The 23,900-nt window shown below is 39.1% G+C and overlaps 1 protein-coding gene across 9 annotated transcripts in view; it reads left to right on the forward strand.

The window, feature by feature from the left end:
- Positions 1-23,900, forward strand: part of OTOGL (otogelin like) — a 95,913-nt gene continuing 72,013 nt past the window's right edge. For 5 of the 9 annotated variants that reach the window (XM_049791966.1, XM_049791967.1, XM_049791968.1 and 2 more), the window contains exons 1-16: positions 7-373; positions 1,315-1,354; positions 2,446-2,494; positions 4,658-4,718; positions 6,403-6,501; positions 7,187-7,341; positions 10,583-10,704; positions 11,911-12,116; positions 14,904-15,034; positions 15,640-15,746; positions 18,034-18,140; positions 18,822-18,947; positions 19,647-19,755; positions 20,010-20,056; positions 21,346-21,491; positions 23,063-23,186. In XM_049791966.1, coding sequence (XP_049647923.1) covers positions 295-373; positions 1,315-1,354; positions 2,446-2,494; positions 4,658-4,718; positions 6,403-6,501; positions 7,187-7,341; positions 10,583-10,704; positions 11,911-12,116; positions 14,904-15,034; positions 15,640-15,746; positions 18,034-18,140; positions 18,822-18,947; positions 19,647-19,755; positions 20,010-20,056; positions 21,346-21,491; positions 23,063-23,186 — 1,708 coding nt within the window. In that variant the 5' untranslated portion in view covers positions 7-294. Of the gene's footprint in view, positions 374-1,314; positions 1,355-2,445; positions 2,495-4,657; positions 4,719-6,402; positions 6,502-7,186; positions 7,342-10,582; positions 10,705-11,910; positions 12,117-14,903; positions 15,035-15,639; positions 15,747-18,033; positions 18,141-18,821; positions 18,948-19,646; positions 19,756-20,009; positions 20,057-21,345; positions 21,492-23,062; positions 23,187-23,900 lie in introns of all 9 variants that reach the window. The other 4 variants (XM_049791963.1, XM_049791965.1, XM_049791971.1 and 1 more) reach the window with 2 other exon arrangements.

Raw genomic sequence — 23,900 nt, forward strand, 5'->3', positions numbered from 1 at the left:
GTGAAAGTGTAACTAATACAGACTCTGCTGAGGAGTTACCATGCATTACTAATGAGAGACATGCAGCCAGAAAGTTGTATGCAACACTTCTAAAGCTCCTGAAGCTGTATGTAGCTACCAAGCTTGATGTCTCCTTTTCTTTTCCTTTTTTGTGTTGCATTATATTAAATAATGCATTCAACTATCTAACTTTTTAAAGGATTTAAACACACTGTAGAAATACATAGTTCTAAGATGCCATCGTAATCAAAGCCATTAATTTGGATAAATTTCCTATTGCTAAGTTATACTGAAATGAACATTGTGGGAAAGCTCAATTTAATGATACCGTGGAGTATATTCTTGCTTCATTCACTGCTGTCCTCTCTGCAAGGTAAGAGCTTTATTACTTTTTTGCAGTAATGCTAATTTTAAAAAAGATTTTTCTAAATATTTTAATAATATGGCTACTTTTTCTGTCATTATGAAGCAACTTTTGTTACCCTTGCTGGAATTCATAAATTAAAAAAATAATTAACACAGGTTAAAAAACTATATAGCACCATTCTCTCTAAAATACAGCTTTTATTTTTTTAAAAAAGATACATTTTTATGTCTGAATTTGTTACCAAATAATTATTTAGGAGTGTAAATTAAGTTTCTTGGCTTTCTTGCCGTTACTGCCAGATGAGTAAGCAGATAATGTTTTTCAATAGGATATGATTTTGTTTGATCAGACTGCACCTGCAGTTTGTTTAAGGATTTTTAGAATGCTAGGGTAAATCATCACTCTTCTGGTTATAGAAACAATCTTATTTTCTGTGTGGTGCAAATGGATCTCGTAGATAGTTCTCTTGCAACAATTACAAAGATTTCTAAGGCAATATGAGAAAGGAGGGTTGGGGTTTTTGGTTTTTGTTTGGTTTTGTTTTTTAAAGCATGATATATAGAACATTTTAAATGGCTTACAACTCAGTTTTACAAGTATCATTCAGAAAATTATTATAGTTAACCGCCCTAGAGGTTTGATTCTGGAAAGCTCTGAGCACCTCTTGTATTTTATCAGTTTTGGTCTGAGTCTCTGAAGAACAATGAAGCCTTTGCTCTTTTTGATGGCAGCATGTACCAGAGCTGAGACCATGAAAACTTGCAGGTGATGAGCACTTGAAAGAATCAAACTCTCAGGAAGGAAGGCATGTACTGCTACATCCCTTGGGAAGAGAAGTGTGTAAAGATGCTCTGGAAAACTTTGAACAAAATTAACAAATTGTTGTTTACCAAACACAGAGTGAGGCTGTAAAAAACCCATTTAACTTGATGACTTTTTATCTACAGGATCTTATTGCAAGCTTTCTCTTTTGAGAAGAAATTCCAGGTAAGTTTTTATTCCTTATTTGTCATGCCCTACAAACATAACAAGAATGAATAAGTGTGAAGCAGTGCAAGTTAGAAAGTAAAATATAGCCTTGAATTTGACATGTAAAATGTCATGTACATGTACGTTGGATGTAAAACATGCTTTCAGACTGTTTACAACTCTTTTCAAAGAATTTACATAAAGGGCATGGGTCATCTCTTTGAAAAATGGAGGTCCTTATGAAAAATGATGCTTCTGTGGTCTCAAGAAAGTTTAGAGGAATAATGGAACGAAACCAGGATGAGATCATGATTTCATGACTGGAAAAATACATTAAATGAATATCCTTCTGCAGTTTTAATTGCATGATAAAATCCTAGCTGCTATTTGAAGCACAGAAAAGTAAGTGCTATACAGCCTTAAAATAAATATTTTCAATACAAGTTTTCATGTAGAAGCTGAAATCCAAACAAAACCCAAACTAGGCAATGTTCCTGATCCCATTGAATTAAATGGGAACTATGCCATTACTTTCAATGGAAGCATCCAGTCGGACGTAGCTTCGGATGTCTGATGACCTCTAGCACATCTAGTGAACACATATGCACGTCAAATGATATGCCATCTTGCACTGTTGATAAAACTAAGTATGTTTTATAGTTGGATGCCCTTGTTTCTAAACTGGATCACAAATTTAAGTCAGCCGCAGCTGGAGAGTCATTTCTTGCTATTAAAAGAACCATCACAGTATATTCAAAGAACACTTGGGGGAACTTGCAGCCACTCACATGCAGAGTCAAGTAAATACGAAGTCACTTTACATTTTTGTATCCTGTCACGTAAGCCTATTTTGCCTATTTACATCTCTCCCACAAGCCCCAGGTACCTCCCTGTCCAAGCAGAGATCGGAGTGCTGCCCAATTCTGTAAAATGAGACCACAAAAAGAAAAAAAAGGGGGAAAAAAATCACCTTTTTAAATGTTAACCCAAGAAAGACCTCTTTGATAAAGTGATGGTAATCAGAGAGAAACACTTCTCTCCAGGGAGCTGCTTATTCAGGTTGCTCCAGGGACCTTTGATTATACAAGATCCTTTTTGTTTTCTTCCAGAAATGAGTTTAATGCAACTCGACAGAAAAGAGATCTCGTAACAGCCGAGGTAGGTTATACCTCCAAAAGCAGGAGGGAGGGGAAGGCCTCCCCCCTTTTCTGCTCCGGGCCTTTGCCGTCCTTACAAAGGAGCCTTTGTGGGGAGCAGGGCGGCTGTAACAGGAGGACATTGAGGAGGAGCGGCTGTGCCCTACCTGCCTGTCCCCTGCCTCAGCCTGTGGCCTCGTGCCTTCAGTCACTCTCAGCAAAGCGCCTGGTGGGCGACCCACCCTGACGAGCCGACAGACGCGTACCGCCATGGGAAACGAAACCGCCGTGCCTCTGTCTTTTGTGAGGGCGAACGGAGAGCCCCGGAACGCTGTTGGTGTTCGGTGAGAGGCAAAATGGCGGCGACGCCGGCAAGGCTCCCTCCCGTGCTTGGTGTGGCGGCGGCTCCCTCCCGGCCCTGGTTCCCACTGCCTTGGCCCACCGCTGCCCCAATGCTGCATCCTGGCAATGTTGCACTGAAATTTAATACTAAACGGGGGAATCTCTTTCCCTCGCTGGTACACGTCTCGGGCTATGGAGCCTGAGGGTTATAACCCCATTTTGATGGGGGCAGGCGGGAAGCCCAAGGCAGTCCCTCCTCACAGTCTTGTGGGGAACCTGCAGTCGAACCACGGATGATTTTCTCCGAGTCAGAAGGTATCTGGTGTGAAATGCTGTGGTAAGGTGAATCGAGCCTGTGAGGGAAACGGGCCCTCGGGACTGATGGTGTCCCAGGAGGGCCTTCAGAAGGAAAGTGCTGTGGCAGCAAGGACGCTCTACCTCCCTGAAATAACGCAAAGGCCAAAAGCCACTTTCATGGGGAGGACGGCTCAGTAACCATCAGGGGAAACGGGTTTTGTGCAGGGGGGGGAAGGACGCTCTCCGTCTAGCCATGGGGAGCAGGAAGAGTTTTGGTGCAGCGGCCTTCCAGGTGGTGGTTTGATGAAGGCCATTTTGGGTTGATTTTAGACAGACTGTGCTGCTTGGATGCATCCCACAAAGTATTTCCAGCTGGGAAAAGGAAGTTTTTATGTCAGTGTATGAGGCATTAGTGAGACTTAACCTAACCTGTTACTTGTGCAGTGCTGTTCACTTTGAGATCCATTGGGTCAAACTCCAGACATGGTTAATGACTGGTGGCAGGAGGGAAGAGAGAAGTCAGCTTACAAGTGGAAACTTAAACAATTTGTTTTGCTTAGTTGTGCGGCTGAAGGCTGGCATATACGTCTGTGGGGAGCATGGAAGGTTAACTGTTTTCTTATAGAACATCAGAGAGGGAATAAATAAAAAACACAGGGAAGAGAAGCTATTTAAGTAAAAGGGCCAAGCTTTATAAAGCAAAAGGATTTAAACTGGCCATGAATAAATGTAAGAGGGAAATATTTAACTACCAAGCACTTCACCGTGGTAAACTTTCCAATCAGACTAGTGGGGGCAAAAACCCCTGAGCGCTTTCAGCCTGGAATGGGATCAGTTCTTAGAAGGGACGATGCGACGTGACAAGCTGCAGTAGCAGAGTGCTGGGTCAGATCCAGGGCTTGCTTATAGTCCAATGCTCCTTGGTTCCTAAACAAGACAGGAAGCAGACCAGGCAGATCCACTGCCTCTTTTGTTTGGGATGCACCGAAATGCAATTCTGAAGGATCTCAAGGAGGACATGAAAACCATCGCGGCCAGAGTGGCCACAGTGGGATGATTGGAGTGCAGCACAGAGCATGAGTTAGGGGAGAGGGTGAAATGGAGGGGTATCACATTTTGGAGCTCTCCAACTATTGGTATTTGACTAAAGTGAAAAGGGCAGGAGTGCTCTCTGTTCCCTCACTTTTCCTTCCAAACATAACTGCAAAACTTCCCTGGTGGAGGCCAACCGGTTCATTGGCACTCGAGGGCATGGAGAGGAGGCCAGCAGTGATGCCACAGCGCAGCTGTATCCTTCCCTGTCCCCCCCAAAGCCGTGCTTCGCTACCCCACGGTGCTGGTTGCTGCAGTCACTGCCTTCCACACTGGCCCAGGCTGCCGATCCCTCCTGCAGTGCCTGCGGCTGTGCCGTGTGCCGTCTAAGCTGCAAATTACTCTCTGTATTAGAAGTCCCAACCCAACGTTAGGCTGCAAGGCCTCAGGCTCGGATCAGCTCGTTTGTAAAGCACAAACACCCTGATAGTACTTTTTTACGTTTCTCTGACAGATTCAAGCTGCCTCTCCTCGGTTGCACCTTCATGGAGCCTTGACGAGGAGCCCGCCAGGAGGTCAGTGCCGTGCTCCTCACCTGTGCGAGGAGAGATAGTCCTGAAAATGCTGCCTTCCTACCAGCTTTCCTGTGTTACCATGGCTTGTGGAAGCCCTGCTCATTATGTCCCCTGCAAAACCCTGCTCTGTGTCATTTTCTCATTTTATCCATGTTAAATCATGGAAAATTCCTGTTAAAATTGTACTTTCAAAATACTGCCTTACAACCAAATCTGAACAGCTAAGTAAGCCAAAACTTTGATTTTTTTTATTTTTTTTTTTTTTTTTAAAGTTTAGTTCTACTGCACTTTTTCTTTTCTGCCACTTTTTCCAGCCTTGGCAGAGGATGTAAGTATGTCTGAGAGGCATGTAACTGGTTATATGAAGGGACAGGGGTGCTCAGGCAATGAGCACGCAGCTGCTCATGGAAGGTTTTAAGCATTGTACAAACATGTAAAGCAGGTCCAAGTTGTTTTGCGGAAAAGTTCATTGTATGCAACCAAACTTTGGAAAATACGTATCCCTGGGTTGTGTTTTCCTACATAAGTTAATATATGTAGTTTTGCAGCTCACAATTCTAACAACAACAAAGAAGATTTCCATATTAGTGCTGTTCTATAAACAGTATTTTCTGCTTTGTCAGTATTTTCAGAGTATCTGTGTATATTTGGAAAGCAATTCTTAAATGGAAAAAATTCAAAACTAAGCATGGAAAGGAGTATTCACAGTGAAGGCTGATGTTCTTAGTCATTGGTAATTTCTGTGTGTGCTTTACTGTAAAAGTCCCATTTTCTTCCCATTTAATGTCACTAGCAGCTTTACCATGGCTTCATTGGGTGTGGAAAGGCCTGTTTATTTCATTGACTTCTTGCTTTTTGCACTGCTTTTTTAATCTCCATTAGCAAGATTGTAAGTGTTTATATCTAGTGTTTGAATCCTCCCCCAAGAAGGAAAGCAACTATCTGCAAAACCTGATGAAATTTTGTTTTGGGACTACCTTTCTTCTCCACTTTGGGGAATTATGATTTAGAACCACCTCAGCGAATGGCTAGTAGATGACAGTGAGGTCTTAGCTTCCGAACAGACTATAAAACCCTTTAGTGAAACTGCTTTTGGAAACAATTACTAATTATAACGCAAAACAAGCCATTTCCATGGAAGCTTAAGTCTCTGACTCCATTCACCTCTTAAGCAGAAAGAACCTTTTAACTGAGTTTTTTTTAACATGGGGACAAGGTTATTTATAATTGGTTTTGACTCTGTAAATTACATATTCTGGACTGTTCATAAGCTGAATGTACCCTTTGCTGTAATGCTGAGGAGGGAGGAGCTTAACATATGTATAAATTGTGCTGCATTTAGTCAATTAGAATAATCTGTGTCCTGTGTATTTCGAGATCAGCAGGGCTGGGATTTGGTTTTTTTACATGGGAACTTGACCTTTTGTTTGCTGGGAGGAGGCTGACCTTTTGCTCCTTTGTTAGTTTACAAGTCTCAAAACAAATGAAAGAGAACCTTGCTTCTCTTTTAACCAAGGAACACAAAGGATAAAATTAAGTAAATGTTAAAAACTGGAGATTGTTGTTGGTTAATTTTCTTAGCTAATATAGCTGCTTATGATTTAACAATAAATAGATTGAATGTGGATCTCAGCCTGTTTGCAAAATACTGTATCTACTAAAAGGCTGCTATGCTTGCTTACAGGTTCATGTCCTCAGGAGTGCCTTAATGGAGCAGTCTGCACAGAGGCAGGTGACTGTGACTGTGAGTTATTTCAGGCTCAAGGAAGCAGGTGCCAAATTGGTAAGTTTTGGGTCAAAACAGTCAAGTTTCAGCTTCAAGTGAGATTTAAGGTGCACGTGTTTAAAACAATACTGTTAACAGCATATTTGTGATTCCTCTGTAGTAGGACTGTCATTCCACTAGTAGCTAAGAGGATTAAAATGATATCTGTTAGGGATATATGGAAAGCAACATCAGGAATGTCTACATTTTAGCACTTGGGCTATAATAGATACCATAACAGATAGATCACTGTCTAGTACATCAGTAGCTAGCCAGATTTTTATAGTTAGCTGAACAGCCAAAAAGTCACTGCATTTTTCTAACAGTGACTTACTACAGATAAAATTACCAACTATTTCAATCCACTGGTTTCTGGAATCTGCTGTGTGTGGGATCAACAAGAATTGTCTGCCAGGATCTGCAGTAGATCTAAATCCCTTGCCTCTACTTATAATTAAAATGTCTCCACTGAAGCAAATAAAACTTACAATGATCGCATGTGACTAAAACTGCATCATAAAGATTAAAAAAAAAAGTACTGACTTTAAATAAAGTTGAAGAAATGAGGTTATCTTTTGCCTTTGCTATGTATCTCCTTTATAAGCTCTTATTTCCTTTCTGAGCTCTTACTGTTATAGAAGCCTGTGACACCTGTCAATTTTTGATTACCATGCTTGTTGTAAACTCAGTGTGTTCTTTCCAGTACCTAACACTGGTAAGGACCGAGATGGGATTTGCAAATCGTGGGGACAGTATCATTTTGAAACATTTGATGGCATCTACTACTACTTCCCAGGAAATTGCTCCTATATTTTTGCAAAAGACTGCGGTAGTCCAGAACCCCAGTACACTGTTTGGGTAAGTATGTGAGCATACTCTAGAAATAACACACTTGTGTATTTCTGTATTACAGGACTTATTTTTAATCGTAAGTAAAATAAGTAGAGAGACAATAGATGGATCAAACTGTTGCATTGCATACTTAGATATAAAATGATGCTGCTGGAAAATGTCTAAGCCTATGTGCAGTAACCTCAAAACACTGATGAAATGATAATCATCAGAGTCAGTATATTAAAAATAGTATTTCTTACACCCCTTATCCTAAAAAGGATTTCTGATCTCTCCTTTCTGGGATCAAAAGTAGGTCTTAAAGCAGACCTTGGAGACTTCAACAAACTTTAGCTGTCAGATTGTAAAAAAAATATAAATAAATTGAGCTGCTGAGTGAAGTGCAAACAGCTATCACCTGCCTGATAGCTGAACACCCAAGCGTACTGGGCCCTGATTCCCAGCCATGAGCATGCTATGGCGAGCTGCCTCCCTGGCCCACGGAAAACTCTGTCCCCTCTGGGGATTTGCATTCTAATTTTGGATTACCTCTACGTCATGCAGAGAAGATTAACAGCTCAAAAGCCTTCATCTTGACCTATGTATGGAAGGCACTCTTTTTAGTAATTTCCTCAAATTGCTGGCTATCCATGGTTAATGACTTTGGGTCAGGGAGAGTTCAAATGTATACCCTCTTTGAAGGAAGATACCCTGTTTATCAGGCTGCTGGTTACTGTGGAGAGAAGATATGGGCTCATTATGTTACTTTTTACACAATGGTTGAGATTTGGTGCTGATGGGGCAGAGGAGACGGGACAAGAGGGGTCCTAATTCTGAGTCCTGGTGGTCACAGTGCTTGGAGGGGCAAAGGCAGACCTAGATGCTGATTTCTGCTCCAAGGACTAGTTTTCATTTATAAACACATGACCTCTTCTCCCCCCAGATAATAGCATCTAATAAAGATAAATCTGCCATTAAAACTGCCATTTCTATTCACTCGGGTTATAGACGGATGCTGTTACATCTGCCTTCCGCAATGTCATTTTAAATCTTTGGATTGTGTGCAGCTATGATCTTTTAGACATTTTCAAAAAATGCTGTAGAAAACCCCAAGATTATATTAAAATCTAGAATCAATATTTCAGTGGATTCCAGTTGCTCTGGAAAGAGAGAAACTTGCATTAAATTGCTGGAACAAAAGTCATGTTTTGCTAAAGTTTGAAAATGTTTACTCAGAAAAGTCATAAGTAATGTGATAAAAAGCACTGCAGTCACCACAGGCTGGGCAATGGAGAGCCAAGAACCTTGCCAAATCCTCACATTATGGCCCTTCTGGCTTTAATAATCCACCTCTCTAGAGGAGAAGACGACATAAGAATTATTTTGATTTTCCTTGATTGTGTTTCTGTCTTGGGCCAGGTTTACACAGAAACCATCTGTCAATAATAGTAACATTTATGATGTCTTTAATTATGATTATCTTTATACGTGTAAAAGCTTTAATGATTTTCCTGGTTTGGTTTATTTCACTCAGAGAAACAGTAACTGGGGTTTACTTCCAGGATTAAGTGTCAGTTTAGGAAGATTAATTCAATTATGTGTTAGCACGGTATGTGTTTATCCACAGATCTTTTCTACAAAAACAATAGCTCTAGTTATTTTTACAGCCTCCATTATTACGTTGGCAAAATGTTTCCCAGTTCTTCATCTATTTAGCTTCACAGCACTGTCAAGTAAACTGGTAATGCAACTCCCATCCTTCTCAGAGAACGGTGACACACACAGTCATAGGAGTCATATTTGAGCTATCTAAACTTTGTCTACATTTTAATTTAGGTAATCATTGGTATCTAAGATTCACAACACAATCCCCTGTCTCCTCAGTGGTGTCTAAAATCAGCTCACAGGCTTTTGAAGCACCGTAGTCTAGGGCATCCTACAGGTTTGGGTGGCTCAGCCCCACTGAGATTAATGAAAGTTGTTGAAGTTCTGCCTGAGCCCTTGGAGTAGGTATGTGGTTAAAACTCACTTAGACTATGTGAGTGTAATTCAAACCTGTGTAGTAGTTAATTGATTAGAGCATATGCACAGAATGTTGGAGACCTATATACCTATCATCAGAGTAAATCTGAACCCACAGTTTTCAAGTCCTGAGAGCACACCCTGGCCAGCGAAAGCTGTGTGGTGTCTGGGGACAAGGACCTTCTTGCAGGAGTCATGCTCTGCTATCCCAAAGGCTGGGAATGCAAAGGAAGTCTGACTTCAGGGGTAGCCTCCTTTTTGCCCAACTACAAAAAGGAAGAGTGCTGGCTTATCATGCCTATTCTGAGGTCTGATGATACATTTTTTTATGCAAGATCTCCTTCACTGCCATAAAGCTATAGACATGCTGAAATGGGAGTTGCATGGTTTTCATTTCTGGAAGCATGGATCTGAGATCTGTTTAACACCTCTCTCTAGCACTGGGCGGTCATGGAAGTCACACATTGCCAATACCTGAGATGCACAGTTTTGCAAATCTTTCTCTGGCTGACCGAAACTTGCATTTCCATTGCTGTGTTCAAATTAGAGAATCTGATACGTGATTCAAACCAATACTCTGGCTCATTATGCTATATATGTATAATGGGGAGAGGCAGACTTCAGAAAAGCCTGCCCTTCTCCATTAGCAGGGCTGGAAAGCCAGTGTGAAATGGGTTTTAACTGATCCATGTAAGTTAGGTGCCTGCAGTAGTCTGTGGGAGCACTCGAAGATCTCAACAAATCTCAAGTGGTTCAGGAAGGCATGTTGTAGTTCAGCCAGTGCCAGTCTCAGCTGGCATGTAGAATGCTGGTATTATGCTGAAGTTTTGTATTGGTTTGTAGTTCCCTCTTATAGGTCAGACCTCTACAAACAGAGCAATGGGAGTGTCTCCTCAGTACAAACAACAAGCTCCTACGTTGGCAGTTATAAGCTAGCTCACTACATTGTCTCTGAAGTTCATCTACGTAAAATACCCAAGTATTTAATCCAGTATTTAAACCACTGTCTTGTGATGCTTTGTGCTATTAAACAGTTGCTGTATTTCTCAGTAGTATCAGGTAGCATGAACTTCTAGTTTTGCATATCTTTGTAACTGTGACTTTTTAATATTCTAAGTATTTATTTGTAAAGCTGTTTCAGTGATTGGTGCATAGAAGTGTAAAATATCATATATGAGTTTATGAAAAGTTGCATGAAATTATTGAAGAACAAACATTTATTGTGTGTATATTTTTCCCCTCTAAGGTTCATAACAGTCCTCACTGTTATGGTTCAGTATATACTTGTCAGAGGTCTGTCAGCTTATTTTTTTCAAACCATGAAGAAATAATTATTTCAGGACATGAAGTAAGAAAAGATGGAATCAAGTAAGTGTTCTAATGGTGGGGTTTAACATTTTATTGCAAAAAGATAGTGTGGAGTTTGGGATATTGATGCTTTTTACACCAGCCAGAGAAAATAATTTGATATATATCTTTATTGATTCCCCGCTGTTCTGTATTGGGGCTGATAGAGCTCTAGTGTGAGCAGATGTAATGGTGCTAATGTAATACCTGAGTGGGGACAGCATACACTCCTGCATGAACCTTGTGTCCAACTTCTCAGCTGTAACCTAACGATTACTTATCCTTACTTTGTATAAACAAAGTCTGCATCAGACAGTTCTAGCTAATCCTCATCCTGATATCATGTTGAACAAGGCAGTCATTATTTATTCTTGGTAGCTATATGTAATGTAAGACATAATATTTTTCTAGACAAGTCTGAATTGGTTGAATTAAAGATCTTAAGTCCCTTCTGTCCTTTTGGGGAAACTCCACAAAACATCTCTGAGGTATATCAAACCCCCAGATTTACCAGGTTTTTTTAATAAGTAAAAAAGATGAGTGCAAGACTATCATAAGTACGTTACTGATTGATAAAGTATGGAGAATTTCAAAGAGTTGTTAAGGTGTTCTTGCCATCCTCTTTGATGTAATGCTACAGCTATTAGCATCTGAGACCGATAGCTACAGTGATACTGCTCATCCCAACAGAAGCAACTTTGGAAGGTTAGGATTAGATACATGCTGCAATTTTATTGTCCAGTGGTCTTTGGCCAAAGGAGGAAGATATATTGTACCTGTTAAGTATTTTGGTCAACAGTATTTTCTGTATTGTAAGTTCATCCATTTGCAGACACCTAACGCAGTGATGACTCTCTGCCTGGAAGGGCTGCTGGTGGTCATAGTGTCACGTAGCTCCTCGTGCAATGCAGCATGCTCATGAAGTCATGTATTCCTCAACATGCCCATGCTGGGCTTTGAAAATGAAGATTCATTATTCTTTCAGGCTTATAATTCATACAACTGGTAGGTGTATATAGCAGAAAAGCATTCATTTTTGACGGTCCATATAGAGAAGTACACAGAAGAAAAGATAGTGAAAATTATGACGAAGAATTGAATGGAAGTGACTGTATAGACCTGGGAAAAAGGGCTTAGTGAGTTACAAGGTGATGTTTTATGTGGTATTTTTCTAACACCTACCTCCTCTCATCTGAGATCTTTGAAACAGGCTGTTTCTTTTTCCAGATTAATGTTGCCTCAGACAGTTGGAAATGCTTTCCTTGAGAGACTGGCTGACTATATTCTGGTGAAGACTACCTTTGGTTTTTCTCTTGCTTGGGATGGAAACTCTGGCATTTATATTAAGCTAACAGAAGATCATAAGGGAAAACCTTGTGGCCTCTGTGGAAATTTTAATGGCAATAAAGATGATGACCTGATACTACAAAATAGTAAGTAAATAGCTTAGAAATACACCCTTACCTTGTGTGAACAGCTTCCATGTTCACTTTAAATATAATACTATAAAAAGGCAGAGTCCTGTTTCAGTTATTTCAGTAGAAAACAGAATATCTGCTCTACTCTTCCTCATCATTAAAGATGCTAAGGGAAATGGTCCTGATTCAAGAAGTTATATGTATGTTTAAGCCTTTTCTTGCTCAGCAAAGCATTTGGGGTGTGTTTATCTCAGCTGATGAAAGTGCCTTCAAATAATAAATAAATAAACGAATGCTTGTGATTTTCTCTACATTTAAAGATGGAGGGAGAAGGAGACAAGAGCCAAAATATTAATATTTGGGAAAAAGCACCATCTCAAGTAATTTGTTTATATAAGCATCATAAAAATGCTAGTTGAAATATGTAAATTTCAAAGCTGTTGCCAAGGAGTTCCTTGTATCACTTTGTTGGTATGGTCTATTATGGGCCTCCAAATACCCTGTAGGATGAGAGTTGCCCAATGTTGCGTCTGAGGCAGAGATGACTTGCTAAACTGGTAGAATATTCTGTAGTCTGTGTAGGGAATACTCTATAGGGACTTTTGTCCTACTTGCAACTAACGTGCAAAAAAAAAAAAAGAAAAAAAAAAAGAACAAGCTTGAGAATATGAGTAATGTTTTTCTCAGTCTCTGATAAAAACAAAGATAGGACTGTTTTACTGTTACCATTAACTGCTGAGAGAATCTAGTCCCACGGCCCTGCATATTCTTAAGTCACAAAAGTTATCTCACTGTAACTTTTTTCCCTGCCTCTGTTTTTCCCCATTTTTTATGGTTGATAGCGGAGCTTTTTGACTTTCTAAGTGAAGGAAGACACAGTGTACTTATCTTTGTATGGTCCTAAAAATCTGCCCAATATAAATTTCTCATACCCCTTCTGCCATGAGAGCAGCAAGTTCCTTGTTTCATGTATTAACTTCTGCACACCAGAGTATAGTATGTTTAACAACTAGTTAAAACCGGTGATCTCTAATAATGGAGAAAAATGGAATTTGAAGGAAATAATGAATTCACACAATCTCTAAAAAATAGTAATTTCAGTGCCTTTAAATGTTTTATCTGTTATGCAAGACTTCCAGGTCTTAACTTTATCTCCAGAGCTACATTTCTTCACCATCATAATTTCTTTTAGAATTTTTCTTTATCAGAAATGATAGTATCATTGTAGTGTACAATGGAGAGCACTATGAATCATTTTAACCTTGAACTAGTTGTACAACATGGTGCCTTGACTCTGTGCAAATAGAAAGCATGAAGTTCTGATACCTTCACGAGAACAGACTGCTAATTCAAATTACTTCTAAGACACAACATTTTTCTAAGTGTTTCCAAATCTTGTAAATCATTTGGCATGATGATTTATTTCCCCCAGCTAAACTACTTACCGCAGTAGCATAAGCAAAGCTCTTAGATCTATCTTGAGTCTTCCAGAGTCTGAATGCTCTCTATTTGCAATACTCCAAATAAATAAGTTGCTGAGAAGCATGTAATAATCAATTTCAAAGCACTGTTTGAAAACAAACTCCTTTTCTGTTTCCTTACCTTCATCTTTAATGGCATCTTTATACTGCTTTAATATACAAGGCTGTATCTGTGTATAGAACTGGTTCAAGGAAAATTATTTTATTTTGTGGCATTTTTTAAGGACTTAGAAATTTTTTTCAAGCCATATTGAAATGTAAATAAAATATTTTTAATGTTTTTGTAGAAGCAGAGTTATGTCAACAGGTTTACCTCTAGATGAAAACCCTTTTTTTTTATGTTTGGGAAGGGGTTTCTGTGTAAAGAACTGTTCTCTCAGAGAGGGAGAAATGTTTTAAGTCTCCCTGGCTCTTAAGTAAAATAGACTGGTGGTTAGGATCTTATCTTTGTTTATTTGTGGAGACCCAAGTACAAATATCTGATTAGTGTGCTTTGGGGCTTTCCACATTGCAGAGTGTCAGACTTTGTACATCTTGTGCTAGAAGAAGTTAGATTAAGCTTTGGATAGTACAGCTCTGTGAAAAAAACCTGTAGCTGATTTCATTTCAGTACCCTATCTCCTAACCATGCATAGATATAGATAACTGTAGCATAGATACCAATTACCGTAAGGTTCTTCAAGGTGGAGGCAATATACCCTTTTTAACATACTTAAGAACATAGAGAAAAGTTAATATTTAGTTCTTGCTGCAAAAATATGGAAAGTTTGGGTCTGTTTCTTTACTGCCAACCTTGTTGTATGTTCATGTATCTTCCTCAGCCTGTTGCCATGACTTCCAGTCACGCATCTCGTTCATGAATTCTCCCATGGTCATGCTGTGAGGAGAGCTGGGCATGTTGTGCTGTGTTTGTTGTAGGGCTTTTCTGCAGCAAGGGAAAAGGATGGAGATAATAGTGCTAACTGACCTTTGTGGAACATGATGAAAGCCTTAAATTGTTTTAAAGAAATGTATTTTTTTCTGAAGTATTCAATGCATTATGCTTGTCCTTATTTGTGTATTTGTAGTAAAATTTTCAGTGATTGCACTTAGAAAAACTCCAACCAACACCTTGTCATACTTTTTTTATTCTTTTCATTTAAATGTAGTATAAAATACTACCTAGAATTAAAAAAGAAAAATATTTTTCAGCACTACCTGTACTCTGAGCATATCTGTATCTGAGATAATGAACACATTGAAACACTACTAGAAATTTCCAAGGTGTCGTTTGTGTTGAAATATTTTTTTGCCTGGATGCTCTTCCAATGTTTTCATACAGTAGGTGAATATACAGAAGACATTGCTGAATTTGCAAATAGCTGGGCTGTGCAAACCTCAGATGACATAGCTTGTGTACCTACTGCCTCAGATTTTTCCAGTCCTTGCCCAGCTGATGCAGAATTCACTGAGGTAAATCAATCATGTTATATGTATATTCTTAATCTTCGCTGCCTCGTGATGGTACGAGAATCTAGCAATATACACCATGTTGAAAAAAGCCTTAAATCCATTCAGGCTTTGAGAAAGGGAAGAGTCAGATCAAGACTGTTGCTAGTGAATGTCTGAAGGTCCTCAGATGTTTAGCTTAAAAGTACAAAGGCTCAGATAGGATGTGCCAAGTGGCACAGGTCTGCTGGCAGAGCTCTTCATTGCTGCATTAAACTTGACTTCAGCTTCCAGTCCTGGCATCTTACACCTTGTTATTTTGGAAATTGTGAAATACTTTAGAAGTAACATGCTCAGCTCCTGCATTGACACAAAATGCTTTTTTTGTCATTTCACACTCTTTCATCCCCGCTGGTTTAGGAGCAGTATGCAATCAAGCCAGCTTAGGCAGAGAGGAAAAACTTTAGGAAGAATAAAAAGGAGACATAATAATGAATTGAGACTGTGAGATTCTCAAATTTTAATGGGGTTATAAAGGAACTTAGATTAGGGAAGGAAAGCTAAAAAGAATTATGCTTGTTCAGAAAGTATTTGCTAACTGTTGTTTACTGATTCTCCTTAATGTGCAGGACGTATTCTTCAAGTGCCAAATATTCCTACAGTTTCCTTTTCTCAGCTGTCATGAAAGCATAGATCCATATTCTTATATTTCTAGCTGTATGAATGATCTTTGCAGGTAAGACTGGAGTTCTTGTGTATTTATTTTTGACACATGAAATGAATGCTCACTATTTTGTTTGAGACCAGAACTGAGCAGTATTGAGGGAAGTTAGAAGGAACCGATTTCAAAGTGAAAGAGATGATGTTTCTCAGTGGGTGATTTAGTGTGGAAACAAAGGGCACAGAACCAGCCTGCCAAGGGATATTTTGATTGCTAAAGGTTTACATGGATTCAAGGAAATACTAATACAAATACATGGAAGAGAAATCCATGGAGAATCACTAATGACAAAAGAGGAGTGGCTAAAAAACCCCAAAAACCTGAAATATGCATCTGGATGTCCTGAATCAAAAATACACGGAGATGATACTAGGGGGAAATATCAGTGATACTGGAGGAGCTGGACCATTTGTCTGACACAGTCGGACTGTTTTTATGAGCAATCACTATGGTTCAAATCAGTAGAATTTTTCAAAATTGTTTTATTTATGTAAATTCAGAGTTGTCAAAAGAAATTCAACTCTCATTGGTTTTGGTGGGAGTTACAGCCCCTCAGCTGCTGGCTTTATATGCAACCTGGTATTTTTCCCTTAGTTCTCCAGATTCCTCTTTAGTTCTTGTCATTCAAATTAAACTGGTGCTCCAGAGTGTAATTGAATAGATGACTGAGCAGCGTACCACTTCCTTTTTAGTATGGTTTTAAATTAAGAAGTAATTGTCATAAACAGCAGGATTTTTACCAGACAGTATTATGGCCTTCTCAGAGTGTCATCAATTTAATCAAAAACATACAGAAAGGATCACAAGACTAAAAGTAAGAATCACTTGGTATAATCCATTATAACTTGTTAGTTAATTTTTGATTAATTTTTAGTTTTCTGCTTTACCATAAAGTCAGGATGGAAGAATTTGTGTTTGTGGGCAAATCTCCAAAGTGTGCTTCCTGAAGTTTATGGTCTGTACATTGATTTTGCTCAGAGAAGAGATAAGTTGCATCTGTATGGTCTCTTTGTAACTCAGGAATCTATTGTGACTTTTTTTCTTAGCAAAAGAAGAATAATGAAAAGCAAATTTTCAAATGTGATATTGAATCAGTGTCATGGTGTTAAGGCAGATTTGATTTTTGTCAACAGGCATATGTGCATTGATGTGAATTGTGTGAACATTAAAAACCTTGAAGGAAGTTTTTGTGTCTCGGAATCTCATTAAGTTAGGCTTATTTTGTTTATAAAAGAGACCTCTCTTCTCGTGGCTTAGTGTCAGTTTATGAAGTTTTTTGTGGGGCCACAGCATATGCCAAGTATTCTTTCTATTAAAACCCACTTAATTGGATTAGATAAGGAGAGCTGGAGAGACTCTGATCACTGTAACAAAGAGTATAGTGGTGTTGGATTTGATAACAGATGTGTTGAAAGCAGAATACAAACACAATGTAATATATTCTTAAGACCATTAATTTTGGAAGCATGATCTTCTGTGCTGAAAGACAAACTCAGCTGATCTGTCACAGTCATGTTTATAATAGAAATGTTGTGTTATGACTAGTTCATTTTGGCATCAAGTCCTCCACAGGGAGTGATGAGAGTTGTTGGACTTTCACAATAACAAAAGGTTGGTGGTATCTTACCTTATGTGACTTATATCTGAATAAAATTTGAGCTTACCTGAACACTGATGAATGTTTTTTTACTTGATCCTGGCAAAAGTGCAATGTACAACTTCTTCTGTATAGATTAAGGCAGAGATAATGACTTTACCCAAGGTCATGCTGTAAATCCCTGTGCCTGTCTACAGTATTCACGGGATAATGCTTCTGGTGCCGAGCACTTCAGCACAAGTTCAGGAGTCCAACAACAGGGTTGTTCTTGCCCAAGTTCAAGGACTGACAGGCAATTGGAAACTTGAACTTGTTACTTGGACCAGAATGTCTTTTATCAGTGTAGGTCAGAGTTTCCACATCATGCAGGAATCAGAGGGCCTGAGACGTGGATCTTGAGACTGTTGAGTTGTCCGTTGTCTTCAAGACAAGGTCATGTTTCCCTTTCACCATAAGCAGCATTTATCTTTTTTGTAATAAATTAGTGGTATTGTTCATTGTGGTAATATTAAAATGAAATAACTTCTTGTGACATCAAATGATAAAAACACAACAGTGTATTCAGTATAGCTCGTTCCTTTTCCTAGTATTTTCACTGTGTGCTGTTATGACTAAGTGGTGTCAGCTATGTGTGAAGTGTCCTGTGGCAGAGATTTGTAGAAGGGATTTGAGTTCCTTGATTAGTCTCTTGTTTTATCATTTCAGAGTGGATGATGATGAAACATACTGCAGGGCAGTGACAGAGTACGCTAGAGCATGCTCGCACGCTGGGTCCCCGGTGCGGGACTGGAGGGATGACTTTCCTGCCTGTAGTAAGACTCTTTAATAAAGCATACTATGTGACCTTTGAGATACCCCATATATTCATTTCAAATACTTCCATCTTGACAACATTTGTCACTATAGGACTCAAACGTGATACTGAAGTAGATCAGCCAGCTTCACTATTGCTGGCAAACAATGAAGTCAATGACTGGCTAGAGGAATAGTTTAATTGCACTGTGATCTGATCTAGATCCATACAAAATTCATGTTTCCACAGATTGCTTGAAACTTCATGTGTGCTGATCATATTCTGTGGAGGTCTGATGTTGCCTCTCTTCCCAGATGACCTTGCAGCCTCTACTGGCCCTATAAACAGAATTAATACAGTTAATCCAGCTCTTCTAGTCATCACCACCCCCCATCAATTGCAGTTCAGTCTCGTGCACAAGACTTTGAACTAACTGAGATCTGAGCACATGTTCCCCTGCCACAGAAACTGTAGCTTCTTTTGGAGGGGTGATGTAAGAATTTGGTAAAGAAAGACTTAAATAATGATGAGAGATTCACCACAGTTCATCAGTTAAAACCTCTCCAAACAATCCATTTTACTTGACCCGAGTAATTACCTATGCTAGAAGCACTGCAAAACTGTTTATTTGAGAGAGAGGGTTCTCCAGTATGGAAAGAGAAATTGCACTAATGTTCAATCTACCATGTATTTTTTCTAGCTGAGAAGTGTGAAGACAGCTTTGTACACCGTGACTGTATCAGTTGTTGTCCACCAACCTGCACGTTTGAAAAAGATTGTCTTGGCAGCAACCTACACTGCTTAGATGGCTGTTACTGTCCAGATGGTAAGTACTGTTAATCTTATGTAAAAAAATATGTGTAAAGCTAACATCATACTGAAGTTGCCTAAATAGACTGTGCTTAAAGGTAAAGCCTGAAAATATGAATATTGTAAATTCTGCTCTCGCTGTTGTTATTCTCACTGTGATTCTTTCTTTTATTGTGTTCTAAACATTTGTCTAGAATACAAAGGTGGCTCAGAATGAAATACCACTTAAAAACTGGAGCCATCACTAATGCTTGCTACAATAAGATATTGCATATATTTAATCCACTTTATTTGAATTATTCCAAAATCTATTGAGGTTTTGTTTAAACAGAATGTGTCTTATGCTCTGTACAAGAAAACAAACTTCCTGAGACCTGTACTCAATAAAAATTAAGAATTGGACTACGAACCGTCCTGTTCTAGAAGGACTAAAGATTATGTGATCTCAGAATCTTTTAATTTTTGAGTCCGTACGGTTTTACATGCTTAAGGCAGACATTTTTCATAAAGCAACTATTCAGAGTGACAATTGCTTTGAGAGAGCTTCACTGTTCATCACTCTGAGCTCTCTGCACTCGCTGGGTGACTCTTTTTGCTGGTTCCTGGTGAGATCACCTTCTGGCAGATTTGAATGTTTGAGTCAGATGGGAGAAGAGCAGTGATCCGGAGTTCGCTAATTTGTTTTTTATCTCATTTATTAACTTCCCTCCAATAGGTCTCATTATGGAAAATGGAACTTGTATCTCTGTGTCGAATTGTCCTTGTATTTATCATGGAACTGCCTTCCCTGTAGGCTCAAAAATTGAACAAGAATGTAGCAACTGGTATGTGAAAGCCTCACGTCTGTGTTTCCTCTCTCTGTGACTGCTGCCCATAGTTAGTTTAACATCATAGTCACACTTACATTTTAAGGAATAGTTAGTATCTATGTTTTACAGTCTGGGCCCTGTGTATCACTAAAATATGCAGGCTATTCTATGGAAAGGGTGAATTCAAGACGTATTAATCAGCTCAAAGCTGCTCTTTTTGCTAAAGATCAGAACACTGAACTTCTGTGTTTTGTGATTTTTCTTTTTAGTATTTGTATCGGTGGCATTTGGAACTGCACTGATCATGATTGCCCAGGTATCTGTGTTTCATTATTCTTTTCAGTCCTCAGTGAACATAAGAGATAAACTTTTCAGAACACAAGAGAACCAAAGGCTTGGGATGCTAATTTAAGAAGAAAGATTAAGCCAGAGGGATGTTGAGAGTAGCAGTGGGCCAGCTGGGGTGAAGCTGTTAACTGCCTGACCATACTCATCTTACCTTTTCCCATTTGTTTCCCTGGCTCAGTGTGTTACATCCACCTCTTGTTTCTATCTCCTGCTTACAGTCTATGTTCTTTGGGGTAGACAGCTTATTTCTACTTCCTGTGCAGTACCTAGGCCAGGTATAAGGATCTCCTCACTTCTAGGTGCAATTGTAATGAAAACAATAAGAAAAACGTCATTCTGATGCTCAGTGTGCTGTAGTTCCTCCTTTGTAACAGCAGTTCATGTTTGGATAATGATTCTTATCTTTAAAGATTACATGTCTCTGTAATGAGTTACTCAGCGGAACATGCAGTAGTTGGGTAGTGAAATTTCCCTGACAAGATTATACTGTGAAACTTGTGAAAGAGACAATTTTTTACAAATTAAGGAGCCCCCTCTGAATGAGGTAATAAACAAGCCTTAAGGGCTACTAAGCAAGGCTGGACAGGGTGGACCTGTAGTGTAAAACAGTTGACACTGAGAAACACTTGTGTGTTGTGTGTGCATGTAGGGGGTTAACTATGACTAGTCTGGTCCGAAGGACTAAATGCCTGTTAGTGGGAGCAGGTTAGATGTGCTCCCACAGAGCACCTCCTGCAGTAATCACAGACAAAATAAATCTAGTTCATGTGTTCTGGCACTGCCCTATGGTGTGAATGAAAGTGCGGTAAGTGGGGATGCGCTGGAAACTTGCTTCAACAGTGAGCTCCTGGTCTGAACTGAAAAATGAATTTAGTACCTAGGAGGAAGGAGAAAGAAGCTTGTCCTCTTTCACACTCAGTCATGCGAAAAGACAATGAGAAGAAGATTCTAAGAAACTTCAGAGTTGTAATACAGAGAAAACTTGTTTGTATTTTAGAGAACTCATGACTCAAAGGCATATCATCTTGATAGAACCAAAGGGTGCTGCACATCGGTGTGTGCAATATGAGATGGTATCTGATGGAAATAGATGTATGTACCTAGCTATTTTATTATAGCTAGGTAGATTAACATTAGCCTGGATTATGTGCTTAGAAATTAGGAGAAGGTTTCTTATTTATCTCTCTTCCATCGTTTGCAGAATAATGACACATTCTTATGCAAGTGAACATTCTTGCTTATCCTTTTTCTCTCAAGCTGAGTGCTCCATCACAGGTAGTTCTCATTTCACGACATTTGATGGACGTCATTTTACCTTTCTTGGGATTTGCCAGTACATTTTGGTAAAAGGCACTGGGAAAAACAAATTCACAATCACTTTACAGAAAGCACCTTGTGGACAGGTAAGTCACGTTTTTGTTGAACATTCACAACAAACTTGTCCATTCATATTTCAGGCAATTTTGTACAGGTTCTACTGTAAACTACCAGGTTATGTTTAACAGAAAATATAAATTGAAACCATTTTACATGTTCTTTGTAAGTGGTGGTATTGCTACATATTGTATTGCCCTTTGTAAAATCAATTGCATCTTTAGAGGGATAAAGTCTACAGAGTTATTCATTTATGCACATTAAACAAGCATATATGTCTTTGGTTATGGTACACACAGATGTCTTAGGCTTTAGAAAAGCTCTTGCTAGCAGCACTGAACAGGTTTAATACACTGCTAGTTAGGCAAGATGTTTTTGTTTGGTAGCTTTAGCTTTTTTACTTGAATGTTATAGCATATTTAATTTGTTGGAACAATGCCTTTTAGAAAAATATTGAAGAGACTAGCCACCACACATATTTGTTTAAAAATATTTTGGCAGGTATCCAACAACAGGCTTTACGAATAGAGGTGCTTATAAAAAGTACTTATCTGTGAGACTGGATTTAATGATGTTATTAGTCACCTAGGCTCTTAGGAGAAGGGTCTCTGAGACTATGACTCGCAGCTGCCCACGTGCTGAAGGCTGGGATGCCTAAACTCATCAGCAGGGAGTGATGCACTGAAGCTGCACAACTATGGGACTGTCTCTCATGTCCCTTCAAAAGCTAGACTATTAGCTGGTGCCTCTGCTTTTTTTGTAAGCACCTCCTTCTGCATAGATGTTGAGGTTTTTCTGCATTTCAGGTGGCCTCAAGCATGAAATGGTTGGTTAGGTAGCCACTGAGAGACAAGGATGCTACTGGAAATGACCTTAGCATGACTCTAGGCACGTTGGAAAGTTTCTGGGTGAAAACATAGGGGCCCTGGGGAGCATAAGATGCTTGGTTTAAGCTGGTTATGTGTCACCTTTTGTTGTGTACCTAGGTTCATAAATTCTGCCCGGATAGCGCTCTAAAATGATGGGTGTGAGTTAGTTTATAACTCACCATTTTTTGATAGTCAGATATTTATGAATTATTGTAGTATAATTCAGGAGAAATTATATCCTTTTGGTCTGTAGTCATCATGATTACATTTCAAGGCAAGATGCACCTTCATGTGTGCAATAGTTTCTTTCTCCCGCATTGCTGCATTTGGGCTCTGGTTACACCAGCTTTCCATAGACGGGGTCAGACTCTTGCTCAAACACTGGTTAACACAGCAATGAGGAATACCCAGGGTGGCCATGCAAGTATGGCCTTTCGAATGCAGTATCAGTACTTGGGGATCTCTGCCCACTTACTACTAGACTGCCATAATAGCTAAAAGGCACTCTCCTTGCTCTTATATGCATATGCAATGTTTTATTATGTTCTACATAGAATGTTGGGTGCTCTGTTTAATGCTTTGAGTGATAGTTTACAACTGATTTACCTGAAGACAGTTCTGGTATTTCCTTTCTATACAACTGGTTTTTTCCCCTGTTTGTTTGTTTTTGCTTTCCATGGTAATATTAATGTCTTTGCCTTTTTCTGATGGTGAAACTTGTTTCTACTTAGAACTTTGACCACGCCTGCATTGAGTCTATAACACTAGTTCTTGAAGATGATGTGAGCAAACAATTAACACTCACGAGATATGGTCAAGTCCAAACTGGCCCTAACCAAGTTTTTAACCTTAATGGTAAGAAGTGCATGGAGTAGAATTTTAGCAGGGTTCACATTCTTTCTTTTTTATGCTCCAAAGCTTTTTCATAATAACTGTCTATGAAAAAGGAATTTCTTCAAACCACTTATGAAATGTACAATCACTTCTTATGACCTTAGTAATAGTTCTAGAAATGTACTTTTTCAGCCTGTGAAATAAACTCCTTCATTATGCCCTCATTTCTTTGCATTTCTTATCTTGCAGAGTACCTAGAATTCCACTCATTTTGTTTGTATTTAGGGGGGAGGAGGTAAGAAAAAGAAGGGAGGTGAAGAGAGGTTGGAAATCATCTTGATGTTGATGTTAGGGTCTAGCTTGATTAAAGCTTTTTGGAATACATGGCATGGAATAGAATCCATGTGCTCTATGGGATCTACATTGCTTTCAGTGCTGACTTATGTTGTGATTTCAGGCAGGTTAATTCACCCTTTTGGAAAGGATAGTAAAATAAATGAGCCTTAAAAGGATGTTACAAAATTAAGCATTGAAAGTGGAAATGATATTGCTAAATTTTGTATCTTACAGTGATCATAGTAAATTCTTACCGGATTTTTAGTCTCTTTCTGAAAGAGTAAAGTGGGAGTTCCCCTTTCCTTTCCCAGCCTCTGGCAAAACAGCTTTTAGGGAGTTCTGTGCTGGTGGTTGAAGCTATGTCTTTTCTTCATTGAATTTTTCCAGTCACAGTTCTGC

Source organism: Accipiter gentilis, chromosome 34, assembly GCF_929443795.1.
Source record: "Accipiter gentilis chromosome 34, bAccGen1.1, whole genome shotgun sequence".
Lineage (NCBI taxonomy): Eukaryota > Metazoa > Chordata > Aves > Accipitriformes > Accipitridae > Astur > Astur gentilis.